Here is a 23,513-nt window from a genome sequence, read left to right on the forward strand (position 1 = left end):
TCACAGCAGCCCCAGCAGCGCTGCAGGCTGGGGCAGGGGGCTGGGAAGCTGCCCGGAGGGAAAGGGCCTGGGGGGGCTGGCTGACGGCCGGCTGGGCATGAGCCCCCAGTGAGCCCAGGTGGCCAAGGTGGCCAACAGCATCCTGGCTTGTGTCTGAGACAGCATGGCCAGCAGGACCAGGGCAGTGATCACTCTCCTGTAGGGAGGGCAATGAAGCTAGTGAAAGGTCTAGAGCACTAGTCTGATGAGGAACAGCTGAGGGAACTGGGGGTGTTCATCCTGGAGAGGAGGAGACTCAGGGGGGACCTGACTGCTCCCTACAGCTGCCTGACAGGGGCTGTAGCAGGCAGGGGTCACTGTGCTCCCAGATAACAAGCAACAGGACAAGATGAAATGGACTCAAGCTGCACAAGGGGAGGTTTGGATTGTATAGTAGGAAAAATGTCTTCACTGAAAAGGTGGTCACACATTGGAACAGGCTTCCCAGGGAGGTGGTGGAATCACCAACCCTGGAGGTGTTTAAAACTCATGTAGATCTAGTGATTAGGGACAGGGTTTAGTGGTGGACTTGTTAATGGTTGGACTTGATCTTAAAGGTCTTTTCCAACCTAAATGATTCTATGATTCTAAGAAGTATTTTATGACGAGGGTGGTGAGACACTGGAACAGGTTTCCCAGAGAAGTCACAGATGCCCCACCATTGGAAGTGTTCAAGGTCAGGTTGGATAGGGCTTTGAGCAATGTAATCTAATGAAAGATGTCCTTGTCCACAGCAGGGGTGTTGGACTAGATGGTCTTTGAAGGTCTTTTCCAATGGAGACCATTCGGTCATTCTACTTGGTACTCCACCTGTTGCTGCCAGAGGATGCTGCCTTTACAGTTTGATGTTACAGCTTCCCTGGGAGTGGGAGACCAGAGTTCCCTCCCCAGTCTGATGGGAGAAAACCCTCAGCTCTTACACCCTGGGAGAAGTCTCAGTCACTCCTGCTCCTCCCATGGTCTTCTTAACCCCATGCTCTGATCTGCCAAGGTCCTCCTGTCCCCTCCTTGGCCAGGAGCAATAACTCACTGGGCTGCTGGACACCACATAGCACCCCAGTGCCTCAGGTTTGGGTTTGGGTTCCAGGCTGGGGCCCAGCCACTCAAAATCTGGGTGCTGCAATGTCAGACCCCTTCTTGGAGCAAGGTCTTTATGCACAGCGTACTGTCTGATGTTGGATATTACTTTGTATCCCATGCCTCGTTTTTCTGACCTTGGTCCTGTGTCCCTGTCCTCTTTCAATAACCAAATGTAAACGACCAGAAGAGCGTGTTTCAATCTGACAGCATTTAACACAGCTCAAGTAACAGTGCCCTTTCCCTAAAACCAGATGAGTCACCGTCCAGGACTACCAGCAAATCCCCCTTTCTCAGAGTATCAGGACTGTCTACCACCTCTAGTGCTCTGATACAGGCAGCAACCTGTTGATAACTGTTGTTGCAGGAACTGTATGAAGGTGTAAATGTGCAACACACTACTTTCTGGGAGTTGTGGGTAGGAAAGGCTGAAGGCACCTTTGTTTTTTTCCCAGTTGGTGAATTTGACAGTGGGAGCATGCACATGGGAGACCGGCTTTGGCTGAGACTGTGGTTTATGTTGGAGGAATTGGAAAGAAGTGCTGCATATTGATAGGTAAACTGAGGAATGCAAGTCTCTTCAACTAGGTCATCTTCTGGATGTGTGAGCTGAGCTCTGGGATGGTGGGAGAGCTCTGGAATGCCGCAAGAGCAGAAATTTCTGTAGGAATCGAAGACGCCTTGATTGTTATGTAGCCTATGTAACTACCTGTAAGCACTTCTTGTGACAAGTGGTATGAACATTCAGATGGCATAGATTTCCACAGGCCCAAATCTTTACCTCAGCAATTTGTTTTATTTATGGTACAGATTGACAGGTCAGACCTGGAAAAAAAGGCAAAAGAAAGAACTGAGGTCCTTTCCTGAATTGCCAGTATGGATACTTGCTAATGAATTATGACATCAAGAAAAGAAAGGAGCATCTGTTGTTCAGCTGCACTGACCTACATAGCAGAAATCACAGCATACCTTACGATATCTCCCTTAGCATGAATTCATGCACAGGATTAAACAACTCTTCTTGAAGAATCTCGCCCTTTTTTGAAATTTCAAGTGTAAGGCTGGGCATATGTCCATGAGTGTATTTATGCCTTTTATACATCAGAAGTGACCTCATATCTCTCTCTGAGACTCCAACCCAGCAGTGCAGCTAGACCACAGCCTCCTATTGCCATGACCCAATCTTTGTCTCTTGGATGGTCGTCTTGCCATGTCTATGACTCTCAGGCACCGGCACTATCACACTGAAGGACTCAGATTACTCCTCTATTTTCAGAATTTTACCAACACAACCTCCAAATGCTTTTAGTAATACTTATTTCCCACTTAGTGGCCTGCTTAATGTATTGCTCTTTGGCATTTCTTATAAGCTTCATACCATCATATGGGGAAGATAAATGTTGTCATTCCCATTGTACAGCTGGGATAGCTGCAGCACACACATACCAAGCAATCCACCCTGGGTCATACAGTGAGTCGGTGGGAAAGCCAGCAATAGAATCCATAAGTCCTGCATCCAAGTTCTCTAAGTGCCTTGACTAGTCCAGATTCCCTCCTTAACACCCTTGTCAAATTATTTATAGGAGATGCATTCATATAGTCAGTAAGACAGCAAAATTTTCTAATTATATCTAGTCATGTCAAATGACAATTATGCCCTTAGTTCAGTTTGCCAGACAATGCTTTGCCAAAAATTTTTTGACCGAAGAAAGAGTAGGCATCTGTAGCATCTGCAGACTAGATCGTATAAAATGTCCCTGTGACAAGTCTGCCCTGTCTCCACGGAAAGCTTCAAGGTAAGTGTATGGGGTCGGCAGGCTTGCAAGAAGGGGATGGTGCCCTTATGTGCCGCAGCATTCCTGCTGCCTCCGATGCTCATTTCCAGGAGGGGAGTCCGTTTCTCAGCTTAGGGTTTAAATCTGCTTTCAAGGCACCTGCACCTTTTCACTCTGGATTTCTGTGCAGCAGCAAGTAGGGAGCTGCCATTTCTGTTTCACAGTACCGACCAGCTGCCAGCCTGCAAGACCCCAGCTGGTGTCACGAGAGGTAAGAACCTGATTTATTAATTCTTAGAGGAAAGAGAAAGATCCTTTTGGGTGGGGTTTCTAGATGGCTGAGTGAATGATTACTGTTTCACCCTGTATTTTCAGACCCAGTGTAACTGATTACAGTAGGTGGTGGGGGGTGCCCAAGGCTGGTAAGGCTTTCAGGTGAATCTTAGAAATACAGAACAGACCAGGTTGGAAGGGACATCAAAAGACCATCTGGTCCAATCTTTAAGTGGCTGTGTTTGAGGTCTCTGACCACTGACGGCAGACCAGAAATTCCCCACGGGGACATTCTTCACTTCTGCGTAACGGACCTCAGAGGGAGCGAGGCGTGCTGGCTTCCCACCTCTGCTGTCACAGCAGTAGAACTAGACCAATATGAGCACAGTAGGAAAAAGTGCAAAATTCAATATTTTGTCTCAGAGCACGTGAATGGATGTGTTATTTTGTCCAAAATTTGCTGTGAGTCACTAAAGAGCAGAAAGAACAATTACGAGCAAACAAACTCTGCTTGTCATCTCTGTAAAACGCTGCCATTTGTTCCCCTTACTACTCTGCCTGTTCCCTAATTAAAAAAAAAAAAAAAAAAGGAAGCTGCAGCTCTCCTTCTCAGTAAGCCACCACCTGTTCCTTCAGGGACAAATAAAGAATTATCATGTTACTCCCTCATTTTAGTACAAATATAACAGAATATTAAAGGTGGTGTAAATATTAGGTACCTATCTCTATACAGGATAGAAATACATAAATGTTTGTCTTTTGTCTAAGCTGCCCATTGTTATTTTCTGGAGGAAAAAAAGCTGGAAAAGTAATTTTTCAGATAAATTAATACTGGCTTTAAAAATCCTTGTTTTTTTAAATTCCTGAGTTGAGCTTTGAACCTTTGCATGTAACCTTTTTTTCCTTTAAAATTATATTAATTTAAGAAGAAAAAAAAAAAACAAAAGAAAATAACAGAAATGGAGCTATGTCAGTATGCCTTGGAACAGCATTACTCTTCTTTTGTCAGGCACTGTAACTATTTATGCCTGTATTAAAGAACTCACTAAAATTAGCAAATATTTGCATCATTAATAAAATTTAAAAAAATGTTTTAGAGACTGAAACTGAGCCATCAAGATGCTCTATGCCACTCAAGACACCAGTGTATGAGCCTTCTAATCTTTCTGAATTAGTATCACTTGGGAATAATTAGAGTGCCTAAAAAGCTGAAATTAATTTTGAGGTACTTAACTCTGCAAAACAGTGCCTAAATGCTTGACTAATAAGATACTAAGGATTATTTCAAATGTGAATGCAATACAGTGGACCCTAACACAAAAAAATTTCACAAAATATAATTTTCAAAGTTTCCATATATGTTGAATCATACCTATGCAAAAATATACAATTACTTCCAAAATCCCCTATGAATAGTATTAGTGTAGTATCATTCATTTCTCATTTTTTCTTCTACTAAGAAATGCTTACTTTTTGAAATATTTGGGCAACATATCTGCTCTTCCACAGCGATCTCTGCTGACGAGACCCTCCATAAAGTGCAGCCATGTCATCAGACTCCGAGATGGCCATCTTTGGGGAGGCAGCTCCTTACCTCCGAAAATCGGAAAAGGAGAGAATTGCAGCCCAGAACAAGCCTTTCGATGCCAAGACATCCGTCTTTGTGGTACATGCAAAGGAATCCTTTGTGAAAGGGACAATCCAGAGCAAAGAAACAGGGAAAGTCACTGTCAAGACTGAAGGTGGAGAAGTGAGTAAACCGTAAGATTTACAAACAGCATTTGATTCCTGCTCTGGGCTCTTAGCTGGCATGCAGGGACCTTTCTTTCCTCTGACAGACCCTGACCGTGAAGGAAGATCAAATCTTCTCCATGAACCCTCCCAAGTACGACAAGATCGAGGACATGGCCATGATGACCCACCTCCACGAGCCCGCTGTGCTGTACAACCTCAAAGAGCGTTACGCAGCCTGGATGATCTACGTAAGTACCAGCAGCAGCCTGCCTTTGGGCAGCCGGGAGGAACTGCTCTGCCAGGCCAAGTGGGAGCCAACGTGCTGTCTCCCTTCCTCGCAGACCTACTCGGGGCTCTTCTGCGTCACTGTCAACCCCTACAAGTGGCTGCCGGTGTACAACCCGGAGGTGGTGTTGGCCTACCGAGGCAAGAAGCGCCAGGAGGCCCCTCCACACATCTTCTCCATCTCGGACAACGCCTATCAGTTCATGCTGACTGGTGAGTGGCAACATCTATCCCAGAGGGATTGTACCATGAAGTTCTCTGAAGGCATGCTCTGTCCCAGTAATAAAATGAGACTTTTTCAAAGCTTTCATGGTTCTCATGCATACATGCCAAAAGTGACTCTTTTACTATCTTCACCCCATTGTTTCTACTATTTTGAATTACAGACACCCTTGCACTCACTGAGGGGTTCTAGAGGGTTTTTTGGCTGGTTGGTTGGTGGCTGGTTGGTTGGTGTTTTAAGTTAAGCTGACAGCATAGAGTTGAGAACATTAAACTTACCTGACTGCGTTTCATTCAGCTCAGTATTGTTCATTGAGTTTTAAGCACTGTTCTCCACTTTGTCCCTTTCACAGATCGCGAGAACCAGTCGATCCTGATCACGTACGTACACCCCCTGCTCGGGTCCCTGTGGGGCTGCCCGGTGCCAGGGGACCTCCTGCCTGACCACACGCTCTCTGCGTCTCTCTTTGGGTTGACAGCGGAGAATCCGGTGCCGGGAAGACTGTGAACACGAAGCGTGTCATCCAGTACTTTGCAACAATTGCAGCGAGCGGGGATAAGAAGAAGGAAGAGCAGCAGCAGGCAGGCAAAATGCAGGTAAAGTAACAGGTGCTGGCTGGAATCAATGCTTTCCTCTGTTCCCGACGTGATTTTTGGAAAGGATAAGCAGCAATAATTCTCATCCTGCAGGGAACGCTTGAGGATCAAATCATCAGCGCCAACCCACTGCTGGAGGCCTTTGGAAACGCCAAGACCGTGAGGAACGACAACTCCTCACGCTTTGTAAGTTGCATAACCAAATTATTCCTGAAAAATAATAAATAGGAGTGTATGGCAGTAACTGTTTACTGGTTTTCAGCCATACCTTTTTCAGGACTAAAACCAAATTTTCTTATGATGACTTTCTTATCATGACTAATGAAATCCACCCATTCCTTCCCATTTGTATATTGATCATACATAAGACGTACAGCTGTCTCACTTTTGATTATATTCATGTTCAAAACTGTAAAAGACAACTTTATGTCAAGTATAGAAATAGAGCTGATTCTTAAGAGAATGTCTGAGCAGAAATCTTCTGTCCAGTGGAGTAAATAGCAAAACTCTTACAGTCAGGTATGTTTTAATGACATAGATCTTAACACACTTTTATTCCTTTAAAGGGCAAGTTCATCAGAATCCACTTTGGTGCTACAGGAAAACTAGCTTCTGCTGATATTGAAACATGTAAGACACTTCCCTGAACTGTTCACAATCTACCCGTTCACCCATCTATTCATACACTACCTTTTCACACAACCGTCTATCCTGCCTTCCCCATTTTTCTTCCCATTTTCTCCCTATATTCTTTTTTGACATGTCTTCTTTTTTTCTAAATAAAATTTCCCTCCAGATCTGTTGGAGAAGTCCAGAGTCACTTTCCAGCTCAAAGCAGAAAGAAGCTACCACATATTCTATCAGATCATGTCCAACAAGAAGCCAGAGCTGATAGGTAGGAAGAATGATGAACTTACAGGAAGGCTGCTAAACATCAGCTCCAATTATTACTTGTTTCACGAAGTTTGCTTGTCCTCCTCTTCCTGCTTTCAGACATGCTTCTCATCACCACCAACCCATATGATTATCACTTCGTAAGCCAAGGCGAGATCACTGTTCCCAGCATTAATGACCAGGAGGAGCTGATGGCTACAGATGTAAGTAATGATTAAAAACATACCTATTGGCATCTCTCCCAGACAGAGCTTTTATTTTATTTTTCCTGTTGCAGAGTGCCATTGACATCCTGGGCTTCACTGCTGATGAGAAGACAGCCATCTACAAGCTGACAGGGGCTGTCATGCACTATGGGAACCTGAAGTTCAAGCAGAAACAACGAGAGGAGCAGGCAGAGCCCGATGGCACAGAAGGTATTAGCAAAGTCTGTGGTTGATCTGTTAGAAATAGAATAGCAATAATCAGTATTTGGAAGATGGAGAAAGAAAACAGTGGAAATGTGTAAAAAAGTGTTCAGGTGAGCTAGTATATAGGTATGAAACTGCCATCCAAAATATACCCTTTTTTTAATTACTACCTAATCTTTATTTGAAGTATAAATTGCATATGTGTCCATAATTCTCTCCTAGAGTATCACAGTTCTAGATAGCACAGCCTGCTCAGTGTGCTTGTATTAAAAACCCACTGAGAAAGGTTTTTCAGAAAATACATTTCTAGTTGCTTTTCTAAAGAAAATGGAACCATTAAATTCAGTATTAGAATTTTTCCTTCATAAATGACGTTATTTAGGAATTTTGCTCAGGTGAGGGAACTTTCCTTCAATTTCTTTCTTCTCCTTTGGAGATTCAAACCCATAACCATCACTACATACTACTATTACCTAAACATCAGTCCAAGTGAAGCGTAGACACACTACATAGGAAAGAACTGACTTAGATTTCTACATCTCAGTTGATTACTTAATCACTTAAACGTTATACACTGCATACATGGTTTGAAATGACTAAGCCTTGTCTACTTCAAAGAATGCTCTCAGATGGTCACCTTCAGGGCTGAATTTTTAGGTTTTGATCCTGAGTGAAGGAATATGTTTTCTTTTCTGCTATGACAGTAAGTCTCCAGAAACGGGCACTTCTTAATTGTTGCCTCTGATTCTGGAATGCATTCCCCTTTAGGGAATTCTGCGAGTCTGTGTTTATACAGCTACTGCCAAGTACAGGTGGCCCAACTACCTAAGTGCATGTTTTGGATTACACTGAGGCAGCCAACCTGCTAACACTTCAGTTTTTAGTTGCCTGGCTTATACATAGCAATTAGCTCTGGACTGAAGTGATGAACTTCAGCTTTCAGGATGAATTATTAATACATTGTTTCTAGATGCTTCTATGAAGATTTTTAATATATGCAATATATTTATGATATATCAATATATACCAATAAGGTGTACTGCTCTGAAAAGCTTTCAAAACAAAGATGATTTTTTTATTTTAATGACTGTCATGCTTCCTCTGAGATCCAGCAAGCAGAATTTGGTCACAAGGACAATCAATATTGCAGTTGCTTTGGAAAGGGTTCACAACTCAGAATGCTACATGCCTTGTTAGTCTTCATTTTTCTATCTCCTTATCCTTCTACTCAGTGGCTGATAAGGCTGCCTACCTGATGGGTCTGAACTCAGCTGACCTCCTCAAGGCCCTCTGCTACCCCCGAGTCAAAGTTGGGAATGAGTATGTGACCAAGGGTCAAACCGTGCAGCAGGTAGGACAAATGTGGTAGCCTGGAACATGCTTTGATGGTTCCCATTGATTCTCCTCTTGCTGAGTATAGTAACCTCCAAACCTTTCTCCTTGCTTTAGGTGAACAATTCAGTGGGTGCTCTGGCAAAGGCGGTCTATGAGAAGATGTTCTTGTGGATGGTTGTTCGTATCAACCAACAGCTGGATACCAAACAACCCAGACAGTACTTCATTGGTGTCCTGGACATCGCTGGCTTTGAGATCTTTGATGTAAGATTTGCAGGTCTGAGGACTTCTATTGCAGGTGGAGACTTCTATATCAGAGGACTTCCAAGTAATATTCTTCTGAAGGTTTTACATGAGACTTTAATTTAACATTTGCAGTTTTCTGGGGAAAAAAAAAAAAAACTTCCTTTTTTTTTTTGGACCAAAATCCTTAGAAGCTTCATCAGTACAAGAACATAGTTTTGTTTTCTTATGTAAAATTAGCAAATAAAATTTTATATATTGCAATATTTTAACAGCATGAGCCTAATGTTAATGATTAAAAAAACCCCAACATAATTGTGGTTACTTTGTATAAAGGCTTCCAGAGCAGAACTAGGATTTGGAGACCCAGCAACAAATATATAACAGGTTAAAGTTGTGTATGTTTTTTGAAGGACCAAGGAATGAAAAGGTAGGTGTTTAATCAGATATTTAAAAATTGGAGACCAGGGTACCTCTCTTTTGTGGCTGAATAAAAAAAATGCCAAGTACTTTATGAGTTTTAGGACATTCACTAACGATATCTGCTCTAGAAAAAAAAATTCACTTTCATTATGTAGGTATTTCTCTGGGGAATTGCATATAGGTCGTGCTGTGGTGTGGGATAACAACTGATAATGCAGTTGTGTTTTAACTGGGAAGACTTACAAAGGGTTGAGAAGGTAAGGACTGTGCATATTGACAATGGCTTGGTTTCTTTTCCCACTGGGAAGTTCAACAGCCTGGAGCAGCTGTGCATCAACTTCACCAATGAGAAACTGCAACAGTTCTTCAACCACCACATGTTCGTGCTGGAGCAGGAGGAGTACAAGAAGGAAGGAATTGAGTGGACATTCATTGACTTTGGGATGGACCTGGCTGCCTGCATTGAGCTCATTGAGAAGGTAAAATTTTAATTCAAAATGTCATGTATTTTCAGGAACTAATTATTTTAAATTGAAAATGGCTAAATGCTATTCAAAACAAAGGTCTCTACCATGGTTAACTTCATGGATTCAGTTTCAGTTGTTGGAATATCTCTTAATCTGTATTATTGCTTATTATGCATTAGAGATATTAAAAGTCCACATATAACTATGGAAATCATTCCTCACATACCTTCTCTGTGTGGAAGATATCTCTGCTTGCTTGATTAAAGGACATTAAAAAAAAAAAACAAAACAAACCACAGAGCAGATCCCAAAGTAGAGTACAAATAGTTATCTGGACAATACTTTACTATGTAGCATCTAAGAAAAAATGTAAGTACAAGGCAATACAGTCAGTGCCTGAACTCTGAGTGCAAGAAATTGAAGATTTCTTGGTTTTTTTGTATAATTTAGGGAGTTGATTAAAAGTACAGAACCTGAAGTATATATACAATGAACACATTTGTGAAACATTTTTAAATATGATCTTTCTCCTCGTGACTTTTTAACATAGTTTTTAGAACAGAAAACATTCCTGAATCACTGTGTCAAAGTGTGAGCGAAGCAGGTGAATCTTTTAAGCTAACTTTTTAGAAAGAAATTTTCTTCATGGCAAGGGTATTTATTTCTTTCTCAGCTTCCTGTCATGTACTATAATCCCTTTAAGACAAAGTCATGCTTATATTATTCTGCAGGCATTCTCTTTTTTATTGTACTATCTTCCAGCCCATGGGCATCTTCTCCATCCTGGAAGAGGAGTGCATGTTCCCCAAGGCAACTGACACCTCTTTCAAGAACAAGCTCTACGACCAGCACCTGGGCAAGTCCAGCAACTTCCAGAAGCCCAAGCCTGCCAAAGGCAAGGCTGAGGCCCACTTCTCCCTGGTGCACTATGCTGGCACGGTGGACTATAACATCTCCGGCTGGCTGGAGAAGAACAAGGACCCCCTGAATGAAACTGTCATTGGGTTGTACCAGAAATCCTCTGTGAAGACACTGGCCTTACTCTTTGCCTCTTATGGCGGAGCAGATGCAGGCTAGTTTTCTAACGTCTTTTTTTTCCAACATTTATGATATGTAAAGATGCAACATAAAATATAATATTAAAATAATCTTTTTGTTTTTAGAGGCTGGTGGTGGTGGTGGTGGAAAGAAGGGTGGCAAGAAGAAGGGTTCTTCTTTCCAGACAGTCTCAGCTCTTTTCCGGGTAAAGTATGAATTTCATTATCTGTAAAGTGACATGAACGTAGTTTAACATCTGACCTACCTAAACTCCCATTCTTCTCATGACCTAATTTTTATGATGAAACTATAGCAAGTATAAAATGGGTAGAGGTTATTCACTAATTTTTCTTGTTAATTCTCTGTTCATTTTGGGGATTTGTTTCACTAACTCCTCAACAGCAACCTGAATTTCTTTTGAAAGTTCACTTACACTCTTTGTGAAACATATTTTTAAGAATCCAGTATGTATACAGAAATATTATTCATATAAGAGCTTGTGTTAAAATATTTATACAGTATGATATTATTTTCTCCAGACTAAAGTATTTAACTATATTGAACAATATACTTAAGTACATTGCAAGTTTGATTAAAGCAAAATTTTGAATTTGAAAGCTTCTTCCTTCTAAGATTCATTACACTAGTTCCTTGGCATCTATATTCAGAGTATACACAAGTAATTTCTTTAGTATAAGGCCCTATACATAATCCCACAGGAGAACTTGAACAAGCTGATGACGAATCTACGGAGCACTCACCCCCATTTTGTCCGTTGCATCATCCCAAATGAAACAAAAACACCTGGTAAGACGCTCAAGCAGAAGGAGAACTCCCTCTGATACATCCCTTCCCCTCTGCAATGGAGACTCTGGCATTCATTTGTGCTCGGAATTTCTAGGTGCCATGGAGCATGAACTGGTACTTCACCAGCTGCGATGCAACGGCGTGCTGGAAGGCATCAGAATTTGTAGGAAAGGTTTCCCCAGCAGAGTCCTTTACGCTGACTTCAAGCAGAGGTAAGAGCACTGCACCTCTCAGCACCATTAAACTCAACGTTGGTTCATTCATGTAGGTTCATGCAGGCTGGACTCTGTTGTCAAAAATAGCTACCTGTGAGCTGGTGGGGCCCAGTAGCTGGTGTGTGTTGCTTGGGGAAAAACAGCCTTGTCTTTCCCTTTCTCCTTCCACAGATACAAGGTGCTTAATGCCAGCGCTATCCCAGAGGGACAGTTCATTGACAGCAAGAAGGCCTCTGAGAAGCTGCTTGGGTCAATCGATGTGGATCACACCCAGTACAAATTTGGCCACACCAAGGTACAAGCCCTCCTTGACTCACTCACAGCATGTCTGTGCTTTGCTCTGCCTGACAGTGATGGGCTGCAACATTCCCTTTCTCAAGGTCTTCTTCAAAGCTGGGCTGCTGGGACTCCTGGAGGAGATGAGGGATGAGAAGCTGGCACAGCTCATCACCCGCACACAGGCCAGGTGCAGGGGCTTCCTGATGAGAGTGGAGTACCAGAGAATGGTGGAGAGGAGGTAGACATTCCCCAGCTTCACTTAAAGCCCCTGAACTTGGGGGAAACTGTTGGCACTCATCATACTGAAGATATTCAATGTGCGCTTTAATTGTGCTTCAGGGAGTCCATCTTCTGCATCCAGTACAACGTTCGTGCATTCATGAACGTGAAGCACTGGCCCTGGATGAAGCTGTTCTTCAAGATCAAGCCCTTGCTGAAGAGTGCAGAGTCTGAGAAGGAGATGGCCAACATGAAGGAAGAGTTTGAGAAAACCAAGGAAGAGCTTGCAAAGTCTGAGGCAAAGAGGAAGGAGCTGGAGGAGAAAATGGTGAAACTGATGCAGGAAAAAAACGATCTGCAGCTCCAAGTGCAGGCTGTGAGTAACTTCTTTACTTTTTTTTCACGTGAGGGAAATGATTAAATAAGATCTAACTCTTCTTGCATACTACAGAACTCTCAAATTACACACTGAACTGCCTTAAAAATAATTTTAAGTTGAACACCATGTAACTAAAGGTAAAATTCAGGCCACATACTTTCCCCACTCAATCTCAATATTAAGAAGTAGGGTTTAAGCTAAAGAAAGATTTTTTAGTCTTAAGGCCTGCAGGGACATGTCTCCACATGAGTTCATGACATAAAGCTTCATTACAGACAGTGTCATGTATTTAGTGGAGCAGGGACAATGATTCCGTTGACCAACAACTCTGCCTTAATGCAGTTGTCAAAATGAGGAGCCTCGTGCCATTTCTCATGGTGTATCTCACCTGAGCCCTGCTCCCAGAAGATACAGATGACCATTACATCCCACGACACTAACGCCAGCCTTGTATGTTTGTCTCTAGTAACATGTGGCCTCTCAGAAACTTAGGCAACCTTTAGGAAATACCCTTAGGTTGAAGTGTCCATTTCAGGGAAAGATGAATCTTGTTCTAGAGTCCACTGACTGTATTAGCTAGGTATAAATCTACTAATGGGAGTATCACATATTTTCTCAATGGTGAAATTATTTCTGTTTCTCAGTAGTTCCACATAAATTTGAATACGGTACATTATATACAGTCACTTTCTAAAGGCAAAAAGGAAAACATCGATAAAATGCAAGTAACCCTCTGACATACCTGAAATAAGCCAGGTGAAATGTAGTGGAGGTACACACTGTATATATTGATGAAAAAGTCAGGAAAAAAGAAACTGATTTAAAGACTTGTTCTAAATTTATAATTCATACTGCAACTGAACAGTAACCTTTTCACAAAAAGTAATCCCAAAAGTCTTACTGATGCACATCTGTTCCTTCAACATTAAGTACCTATTCCCGTATTTTTCCACCAGGAAGCTGATGCTTTGGCTGATGCTGAGGAAAGGTGTGACCAGCTCATCAAAACCAAGATCCAGCTGGAAGCCAAAGTAAAGGAGGTGACTGAAAGGGCTGAGGATGAGGAGGAAATCAATGCTGAGCTGACAGCCAAGAAGAGGAAACTGGAGGATGAATGTTCTGAGCTCAAGAAAGATATTGATGACCTGGAGTTAACACTGGCCAAGGTCGAGAAGGAAAAGCATGCCACCGAAAACAAGGTACACACATGGGGCTTCATGGAAATGGAACAAGACTCTCAGAGTACAAGCTTGCTACCGTAAGACATTCTGTCTTTGGAGAATTTTGATCTGGGCCTTGTGTGAGCATTGAAAGGATAAACGAAACACCTGGCAAAACACTGCAAAGTGAAAACATCACTGCACCAGTGAACATGTTTTCTAAGCAGTTTTGACACTTACTTCATGTTTGTAGGTGAAAAACCTCACAGAGGAGATGGCGGCCCTGGACGAGACCATTGCCAAGCTGACTAAAGAGAAGAAAGCCCTCCAAGAGGCCCATCAGCAGACACTGGATGACCTGCAGGCAGAGGAGGACAAAGTCAATACGCTGACCAAAGCTAAGACCAAGCTGGAGCAGCAAGTGGACGATGTAAGCGCAGTTGTCCAGAAGAACAGGGCGGGTATAGATTATAGAACTGGCTGGTAGAGCACTGATGGTTATCTTCTATTCAGCTGGAAGGGTCCCTGGAGCAAGAGAAGAAACTGCGCATGGACCTTGAGAGAGCTAAGAGGAAACTCGAAGGAGACCTGAAGCTGGCCCATGACAGCATCATGGATTTGGAGAACGACAAGCAGCAGCTGGATGAGAAACTGAAGAAGTAAGCGTGGCTGTGGGGCACCTGAGCATGAGGCTGGTGCGCTTGGGGGTGTTTTGCTCAGACGCTAACACAGTTTGCTTTGCCCAAAGGAAAGACTTTGAAATCAGCCAGATCCAGAGCAAAATTGAGGATGAGCAGCTCCTGGGCATGCAGTTACAGAAGAAGATCAAGGAGCTGCAGGCAAGTGTCTGGCCCTTCCCCTCTCTCAGCCAGTCTCAGGTCGGGAAGGAGGAGGGCATGGGTGCGAAGGGTGCCTAATGTTCCCCAGGCTCGTATTGAGGAGCTGGAGGAGGAAATTGAGGCAGAGCGAACCTCTCGGGCAAAAGCCGAGAAGCATCGGGCTGACCTGTCGAGGGAGCTAGAGGAGATCAGCGAGCGCCTGGAAGAAGCCGGAGGGGCTACCGCCGCTCAGATTGAGATGAACAAGAAGCGTGAGGCAGAATTTCAGAAGATGCGTCGCGACCTGGAGGAGGCCACGCTGCAGCATGAAGCCACGGCTGCGGCCCTGCGCAAGAAGCACGCGGACAGCACCGCTGAGCTTGGGGAGCAGATCGACAACCTGCAGCGAGTGAAGCAGAAGCTGGAGAAGGAGAAGAGTGAGCTCAAGATGGAGATTGACGACTTGGCCAGTAACATGGAGTCTGTCTCCAAAGCCAAGGTACACAAAAATATAATGAAAACAACTTGAAAATACATGATGTTTTAATATGTCTCTTTAAAATATGGCCATGTTACAGTATAACTCTGTCTTCACATGGAACTGTATTTCTCACCTTCTTATGCCAATGCACAGTATATCGCTTGCACAACTGTTCACATTTTTCTGGTGATAATCATGTTGTTCAGACTACGAAAGCATCCAGATACTAATCTTTCATGATCTCTGATCTCCATAGGCAAACCTGGAGAAAATGTGCCGCACTCTGGAAGACCAACTAAGTGAGATTAAGACAAAGGAAGAAGAGCATCAGCGCATGATCAATGACCTCAGTGCTCAAAGAGCCCGTCTACAGACGGAGTCAGGTGAGAGAGCTTCCTCTGTGCTGCTGAATGAGAGGACATTCTAAACCAGTTTGTTTGGGTCACAAATTACAATGAAAATATTTCCTGTGTGCATTCTTAGGTGAATATTCACGCCAGGTGGAGGAGAAAGATGCTCTGATTTCTCAGCTGTCAAGAGGCAAGCAAGCTTTCACCCAACAGATTGAGGAACTCAAGAGACACCTAGAGGAAGAGATAAAGGTGAGAACTTTTCCTACATCTGGCCACTGAAAACACTCTTAACTCGACACTGCCTAGTGGACACAGGGTCTGCATAGGACAAGACATAATGGGAGATATTTATTTGTGTAGAAAGTACAAACAGTGGATTTCATCCTCTAGACTTATGTCTGTCCTTTTTTGCAAACACCTATACCCTCACAGCAGTCACGTTTGCAGTCTTAACTTCATTAGATTTCCCAGGATATTTCCATTCATTGTACCAATCCTGCTCTCTAACAAGGCCAAGAACGCGCTGGCCCACGCCTTGCAGTCTGCTCGCCACGACTGTGACCTGCTGCGGGAGCAATACGAGGAGGAGCAGGAAGCCAAGGGGGAGCTGCAGCGCGCCCTGTCCAAGGCCAACAGCGAAGTGGCCCAGTGGAGAACCAAATACGAGACGGACGCTATTCAGCGCACGGAGGAGCTGGAGGAGGCCAAGTATGTAGTAACAGTGTGCAAAGAAGCAAAAGGGTACTGAGATTTCCAAGGGGACATTGAAAGAGAACACACGGGATATTCTGAGGAACAAGTCATGGCTTGGCTTTAGGGGAGGGTAACAAAAGGTGGGAAAATTTATCCTATAGAAGGTTTAATGGTTTGGTAAGGAAAAAGCTAAAAACATCACAAATGAAGCCATCACCCTCTGTGACTGCAGTCTACAAAACAATTAAGCACTCTTTTGTGAAAAGCACACTGGTTCCTGTCTGCTAACTGTGAGTTGTGCTTACATTTCCCAGGAAGAAGCTGGCACAGCGCCTGCAGGAAGCAGAGGAACACGTTGAAGCTGTGAATGCCAAATGTGCCTCCCTGGAGAAGACAAAGCAGAGGCTGCAGAATGAAGTGGAGGACCTGATGATTGACGTGGAGCGATCAAATGCTGCCTGCGCAGCTCTGGATAAGAAGCAGAAGAACTTTGACAAGGTCTTGTGGGCTCCAGCCCTGGGGTTCCTGGGCAGAGCGTCCCCTCCCGATTGCCACATCCACGCTCACGTGCCGTTTCCCTTCAGATCCTGGCAGAATGGAAGCAGAAGTATGAGGAAACGCAGGCTGAGCTGGAGGCCTCCCAGAAGGAGGCTCGCTCCCTCAGCACGGAGCTCTTTAAGATGAAGAATGCCTACGAGGAGTCCCTGGACCACCTGGAAACGCTGAAGCGTGAGAACAAGAACTTGCAGCGTAAGTCCCTGGCCCTCTGCTCCTGGCTGGGCTTTCTAACAAGTTTCTCTATTTGTCACACTAAACTGGTTTGGGCCTGAACTGATAAGATGATGTTTGTCACCTTGGTGTCCCAGGGCCTGTTCCCATTCAGCTCTGTGCCTGACCATGCCACTTTTCACACTTCCTTGCAGAGGAGATCGCTGACCTCACAGAGCAGATTGCAGAGGGAGGCAAGGCCATTCATGAGCTGGAGAAAGTCAAGAAGCAGATTGAGCAGGAGAAATCTGAAATCCAGGCTGCTCTGGAGGAAGCTGAGGTACACGCCCATAATCCCTGGGGTCTGCACTAAAGAAATGAGCAATGGGGAAATGTGGCTGAAAAATGCTTGTTCCCCTCTGTTTTGGCTGGGGAGTGTAAACAGCTGAGACTTCCTGCAATATTCTACAATTACATAGAAATGAGCAGTGGCCTTATCTACATTACCAATATTTGTGTCCACTTGTCCAGGCTTCCCTAGAACATGAAGAGGGGAAGATCCTGCGCCTCCAGCTTGAGCTCAACCAGGTGAAGTCTGAGATTGACAGGAAGATAGCCGAGAAAGATGAGGAGATTGACCAGATGAAGAGGAACCACCTCAGGATTGTGGAGTCCATGCAGAGCACCCTGGACGCTGAGATCAGGAGCAGGAATGAGGCCCTGCGGCTGAAGAAGAAGATGGAGGGAGACCTGAATGAAATGGAGATCCAGCTGAGCCATGCCAACCGCGTGGCTGCAGAGGCACAAAAGAACCTGAGAAACACGCAGGCTGTGCTCAAGGTCTGTTCAGCAAAGCTACAGGGAGAGAAATGACGTCCCTGACAATTCTGGTGCACAAGCGCACGCTGCCACCTTGCCATTTCTCTTGTCCCTTTTACAGGATACCCAGATACACTTGGACGATGCTCTGAGGACGCAGGAGGACCTGAAGGAGCAGGTGGCCATGGTGGAGCGCCGAGCAAACCTGCTGCAGGCTGAAATTGAGGAGCTGCGGGCAGCCCTGGAGCAGACGGAGCGGTCAAGGAAGGTGGCTGAGCAGGAGCTTCTGGATGCCACCGAACGAGTGCAGCTCCTCCATACCCAGGTCAGGCACTGCTCTGGAATTTAGTCCCATCCACAACACAGAATGTGATTGTTACACATCTTGTGAGTGTTTGCTGTGTAAACACATTGAGAGCCACGCCGTCATAGGGCTGCTCCAGACAGCCACCCATGTCTGGTTTGCAGCTATGGCCCTAAAGAGGACTTTTGTGTTAAAGACAATCAAGAAACAATACTCACACTTTTAGCTCTTGGTGTTGAGGCATTAGGTCTGACAGTACAAATCCCGTCTTTCCTGTTGCACAGAACACCAGCTTGATCAACACCAAGAAGAAGCTGGAGACAGACATTGCCCAAATCCAGAGTGAAATGGAGGATACGATCCAGGAAGCCCGCAATGCTGAAGAGAAGGCCAAGAAGGCCATCACAGATGTGAGTTGGGGGCTCCCTTCAGTGCCGATGGTGGGTGTATTTTCCCTCAGATGGTCTCCAGCCCCACAATGGCTTTGACCCTTTGCTCTCATCAGGCAGCCATGATGGCAGAAGAGCTGAAGAAGGAGCAGGACACCAGCGCCCACCTGGAGAGGATGAAGAAGAACCTGGACCAGACGGTGAAGGACCTGCAGCACCGTCTGGATGAGGCCGAGCAGCTGGCTCTGAAGGGAGGCAAGAAGCAAATCCAGAAGCTGGAGGCCAGAGTGCGTGGGGCTTTTCTTTGTGCATGAGTGAGCACGCCACGTTAGCAGCCAGCAGGGAAGCTCCAAAGATGGGCTTCTCGTTGCAGGTGCGGGAGCTGGAAGGGGAGGTTGATGCTGAGCAGAAGCGCAGCGCTGAAGCCGTGAAGGGCATGCGCAAGTACGAGAGGAGGGTGAAGGAGCTGACCTACCAGGTAAGGCAGGAGGCCTCCTTGGCCTCATACACCCTCTCCCAGGAAGCAAAATTTTTTGCACTTGGTTGTCAAGGGGAATTGTTAACTCACATGGTGGGAAAACTGATTCATGCTCTTTCCTGCTTTCCAACCACTCCAGTCTGAGGAGGACCGGAAGAATATTCTTAGGCTGCAGGATCTGGTGGACAAGCTGCAGATGAAAGTGAAATCCTACAAGAGACAAGCTGAGGAGGCTGTAAGTATTGCTTGGAGGATAGGCAAGTGTTGCTTTCTGTGAGTATCACACAAGCACTGAGGAGATGAATACCAGAAATCAGGAAAATGTCATTGAGAAATAATCAAGGTTTTTAGAGTCTTTGTCAATCCAGATAAGCACTCTTGACACATGAGCATGAAATGTGTGGGAGAATAAGTACACATATGGCAAGACCAAGTGATGAAATAGCTCCTGAAGAGTGACATAGTACTGGTGAATCTCGGCACAGTGGGGTCCTGAGTAAGGGAGGATGAGGAGGTCGGTGTGAGACTTATGTGTAAGCAGTAGCAGGTGGGAGATAGGAGTTCTGTGCCTTCCCTTGCGGAACAGCCACAGCCCCACAAGGCCGAGAGGTGCAGGTGGAGTGAAACCCCTGCCCTGGGCTCCTCACCACCAACTCCCTCTCCCCACACAGGAGGAACTGTCCAATGTCAACCTCTCCAAGTTCCGCAAGATCCAGCACGAGCTGGAGGAAGCCGAGGAGCGGGCTGACATTGCAGAGTCGCAGGTCAACAAGCTCCGAGCAAAGAGCCGCGAGTTTCACAGTAAGAAGATAGCAGAGGAGGAGTGAGGATTCATGAGGCAGCAAAGTGACCCGAGGACTGCACAAAATGTGAACCTCTCAGTCACTTTCTTCTGTAACTCATCTTCGAAGCATGTTTAAGTCTAGATAATAAAGACAGTAGACTCCTCTGCATACACAGCAGAAGCAGTGCTTTTGGTTGTTATAACTCAGTTCTGCAGTTACTTAATTTTTGACTGTTTTCAAAGAATGAATTTTCAGGAGTAAATTCCAGAAATTAATTTATTTTCTGGAGCAAGATCCAGAAGCTGTTCTACTCCATCTACTGTTACAATTAGAGCCACCAGAGGAAACAAGATTTTTTGCTCTACACTACAGTGTTTCCCAGCAACAGAAATGTTATTTCAGGTTAGGTTTTCTGTTAGAGAATTCATACACCAATGCTGTACAAGGATACATGTCAAAAGGAACTGGTTTTGACTATCTAAAACTAGCAATGAGATCAGCTCTGGGAACATGACATCATGAAAAATCTCCTCATCTGACACTCTGAGAATACAGGGGAACACTAAACGTGGCAGCTCCACACTTCCAACCAGTGCTTCCTGGCTGCCTTTGGCAGCAAAGGATGGGTTTTCTTGTATAAACACTGGATGGAAAGAAGTAGCCAACAGTCACTGACTTGTTTTTTCTTCCCACTTGGGGTAGCAATGCAAGCAAAATCAGAATGCAATGTGTGGGCAGGATACAAACAAGGAAAAGCTGACCATGAGGAAGAGTTTCAAGGCAGAAAGAACGGCTCCCAACCTCACCATCCTTGTCAGTGCCACGAGGAGGCTGTGCAGTCTGAGCAGAGGGCAAGGCTCAATAGCACTGACACCTCCACCCTGAAGCAGAGCGTTGTACCCACCGGGAGATCACAATGACACTCACATTAGTGCTTCATTTGTCTGGAATAGGTGTTTAATAGAGGCAACTGCCTAATTACCTGTACAGGAAGCAGCAGCGCAGCTTAAAATATGGAACAGCCACTCTGGCAGCACTGGACCCTGGTGCATCGCGTTAGCTGTTAAGGGCAGATTCTACAAGCAGATGTCAGGCTCTCTTTCACTACAGGGACACTTAGGGGGTCTCTGAAGTCCCCGACTAGCTCTACACTGCTACATTTCCAGGGAGTACTTCAAGGAGCTGTGAAGTTGCTGTGGGAGGCAGCTGCAGTAGTTGGAGAGGAGGTGGGCAGGAGACAGCAGGAAGGGAGCTTTTTTCACTGACCACAGCAGTCAGTGTCTTTGCAGCAACAGCATTCAGGAATAGGTCCTCCTCCCAAGCATGCTGAATTTGCACCCAAGGAATCCTCCCATGTTATAACTAAATAGGGAAGTAGTTTGCTAGGCAGCGGCTAAATATATTTAAGGAAAAGCTGACACCCTGCGTGGACTCCTGTGTCACTGTCAGTGATGCTCTTGAGAGACAGCATATTTACGTGTGAAGCTGTGAAAGCTGCATCTGTGCCAGGGATATCTGGGCACCAAAGAAGGAAAAACACCCCTCTCCTCTCTCCCTTCCTACAGTACGCTTCCAAGAAATAGGTGGGATTCTTTCTTTCCAGACAAAACATTGATTTCCACACCTTGAAAGGAAGCAAAAGGATTCTGTTACTACAAAATCACATATTTCTTTAAACAAACAAACACACAACCCCAAAAGCTTAATGTCAAAGTCAGCATAGTGCAGCTGTGGCTCAGCAGAACCACGGAGAAATATTTCTGACTCCATGGGTACCTTTCCAAACCCGCTGACTGACTAGCAAATACTGCCACTTTGGGAACTGTATTTTGATGCCTAAAATCCCTGTTCCTTTTGGACAATATTACAACAACCATCCAAAACAAACATCCTGACCTGACTGTGGAAGAATCATACACTTGAAGCACTTGAATATGTTGGGGCTCTCCTATCACCTCTAAGAAATTGTGGCTTGAGAATTTGTTCCCAGATGCTCAGCTGATGAAAGGTAATGTTGCAGATTCCTTAAATGACATCTTTGACCAGTTATCTACTTCAAACTGCATGTATGGGAAATGGAGAGAAGTCCCACACATTGCACTGGGCTGACCTGGCCTTGTCACCGGCTATCCTGGAAAGCACAATTGGAGACTTCTTCAAATCAGAGTGGAATAAATATGAAGGGGAGGGGTAAGGAAAACTAATTTCTCCTCACTTTGTGGTTTGCTGCCTTAGCTGGATGACAGGAGTCATTTTGCACTGACACACTATTTCTGGAGTCAGACTGCTTGTGACCTGGTAAGTGCTGATGCACAGATAACTGATCTTGGGGAAAACATCGGTCCATAACAGGCATAAAGGAACATCTCTAAGAGAAGGTTTAAAATAGTTGCAGCTGATGAGCTCCATTAGAGCTGCTGCTGTATGTGGACTACAGAGTTCTCTGACCTTAAACAGCATGGGCATGAAAGAGCGGGGTGCGTCTTCTAAGCACTAAAGCATCAGCTCTGTAAGAGGCATTCATATAGAGAGAGTGTACATTAAATGGAGAAAGTATTTCTGACCTGCAGAAAAAAGCTCCTTAAAGAGGCTTCTTGCCAACACCACCAGATTCAGCTTTCCAGTTCTCTAAGTACTTACTGGCCATGTACTCAGGCCACAAAAACTTTGCCTTGACAGAAAGTGTGTTCCTCCCCAATAACAGAAAATGAGAGGGCAGAAAGTCAAAGAGAGAAAGCAAGAGAAAAGCAGGAGAGAGAGAGAAGGGGGGTGGGGCGGGGTGGAGAGAAATTGAGAGAAAGAAATAGGAAAAGAATGAAAAGAGAGAAAGGGAAAGGAAATAAGGAAGGAATTAAGCAAGCAAGCAATCATCATCTAGTAGTTGGTACCTGACCCTGGACTTCCACTCTGGTGTTTTGATCATCTGTGAGAGCATTTGCTAGTTACAACACCAGCCATCTTCAAGTAGTTGGGCCATGGTGCATGCAGCTGCTATTCCTAGGTGCAGAATTGTGGCTTCAGTGGCCAGAGGCGTGATAAGAACAGAAGGGTGCAGAGAACTCACTTGGTAGTGACTGTAACAGCTGTACATGCACTCCAGAAGGGGAATCCACACTGCTCTTGTGAACCCACTGTTGATCCACCGACTTCATGCCCATTGCCTTTGTACCCAAATGGCTGTCTTGCTGGATAAAGTACCTTGGGAAACATGTCTGTTTTCTGAATGTCTGCCTTGTCCTGGTGCTGCAGGAGGGCCAGGCAGGCTGTGCCTTGTGCCCCCTCATACCCCAAGTCCTTGTGAGCCATGGTGCCAAAAGAAATGCCTGAAAACGCTGAAGGGAGGTGCAGCTTGGGAAAGCAGAGGTACTGGTGGGGACTGGGAGGATGGTTAGAGTGTGGGACACTCCCAGAAGAGCAGAGAGAGCAGGTTTGCACATTGGGCTTTGTATGACACACTACTACTTTGCAAGCTGGTAATGCTTTTAAATACAATAAGCCTAAATGTAATAATCTTTGTGGCAGAGTCATCGGTGAGTGAAGAGTGTATTAGAACTTAAGCTAGGCAGGAAGATTTCCTATCCTTAAGTGCTCTTGGAAACATTCAGAATTTCCTCCTCTCTTGGTATGTAAAATCACAATATTCCAAATAATTTTTAGATGTTTGTCCCATCCTGAAAAACACCTGCCTTGGGTAGCCAAGAATCTGGCCTCAAGGAAAGATGGACTATATCCATGCCTCCACATTGCAATGCAGAACCACTAAAGTCAAAGAAAGAAATGCTTAGGATGAACACAGAGAAAAAATGTTTTTCCT

At 44.8% G+C, this 23,513-nt stretch overlaps 1 protein-coding gene across 1 annotated transcript; it reads left to right on the forward strand.

Annotated features, from left to right (window-relative positions):
- Positions 1-2,784: 2,784 nt before the first annotated feature.
- Positions 2,785-19,920, forward strand: LOC101920845 (myosin heavy chain, skeletal muscle, adult-like). Its single transcript, XM_055797949.1, has 39 exons — positions 2,785-3,162; positions 4,674-4,914; positions 5,003-5,146; positions 5,240-5,396; positions 5,759-5,786; positions 5,885-6,002; positions 6,096-6,188; positions 6,569-6,632; positions 6,799-6,897; positions 6,996-7,099; positions 7,174-7,312; positions 8,539-8,657; positions 8,756-8,905; positions 9,616-9,786; positions 10,537-10,846; positions 10,938-11,017; positions 11,532-11,619; positions 11,714-11,831; positions 12,006-12,129; positions 12,215-12,351; positions 12,453-12,708; positions 13,668-13,910; positions 14,125-14,301; positions 14,385-14,530; positions 14,620-14,710; positions 14,799-15,188; positions 15,427-15,553; positions 15,654-15,772; positions 16,035-16,231; positions 16,531-16,714; positions 16,801-16,966; positions 17,140-17,264; positions 17,456-17,764; positions 17,865-18,068; positions 18,332-18,457; positions 18,553-18,723; positions 18,810-18,914; positions 19,054-19,149; positions 19,586-19,920. The coding sequence occupies exons 2-39, from the start codon at positions 4,711-4,713 to the stop codon at positions 19,739-19,741; spliced, it is 5,835 nt and encodes a 1,944-aa protein (XP_055653924.1). The 5' UTR covers positions 2,785-3,162; positions 4,674-4,710; the 3' UTR covers positions 19,742-19,920.
- Positions 19,921-23,513: the final 3,593 nt, after the last annotated feature.

This window comes from Falco peregrinus, chromosome 2, assembly GCF_023634155.1.
Source record: "Falco peregrinus isolate bFalPer1 chromosome 2, bFalPer1.pri, whole genome shotgun sequence".
Classification (NCBI taxonomy): Eukaryota; Metazoa; Chordata; class Aves; order Falconiformes; family Falconidae; genus Falco; species Falco peregrinus.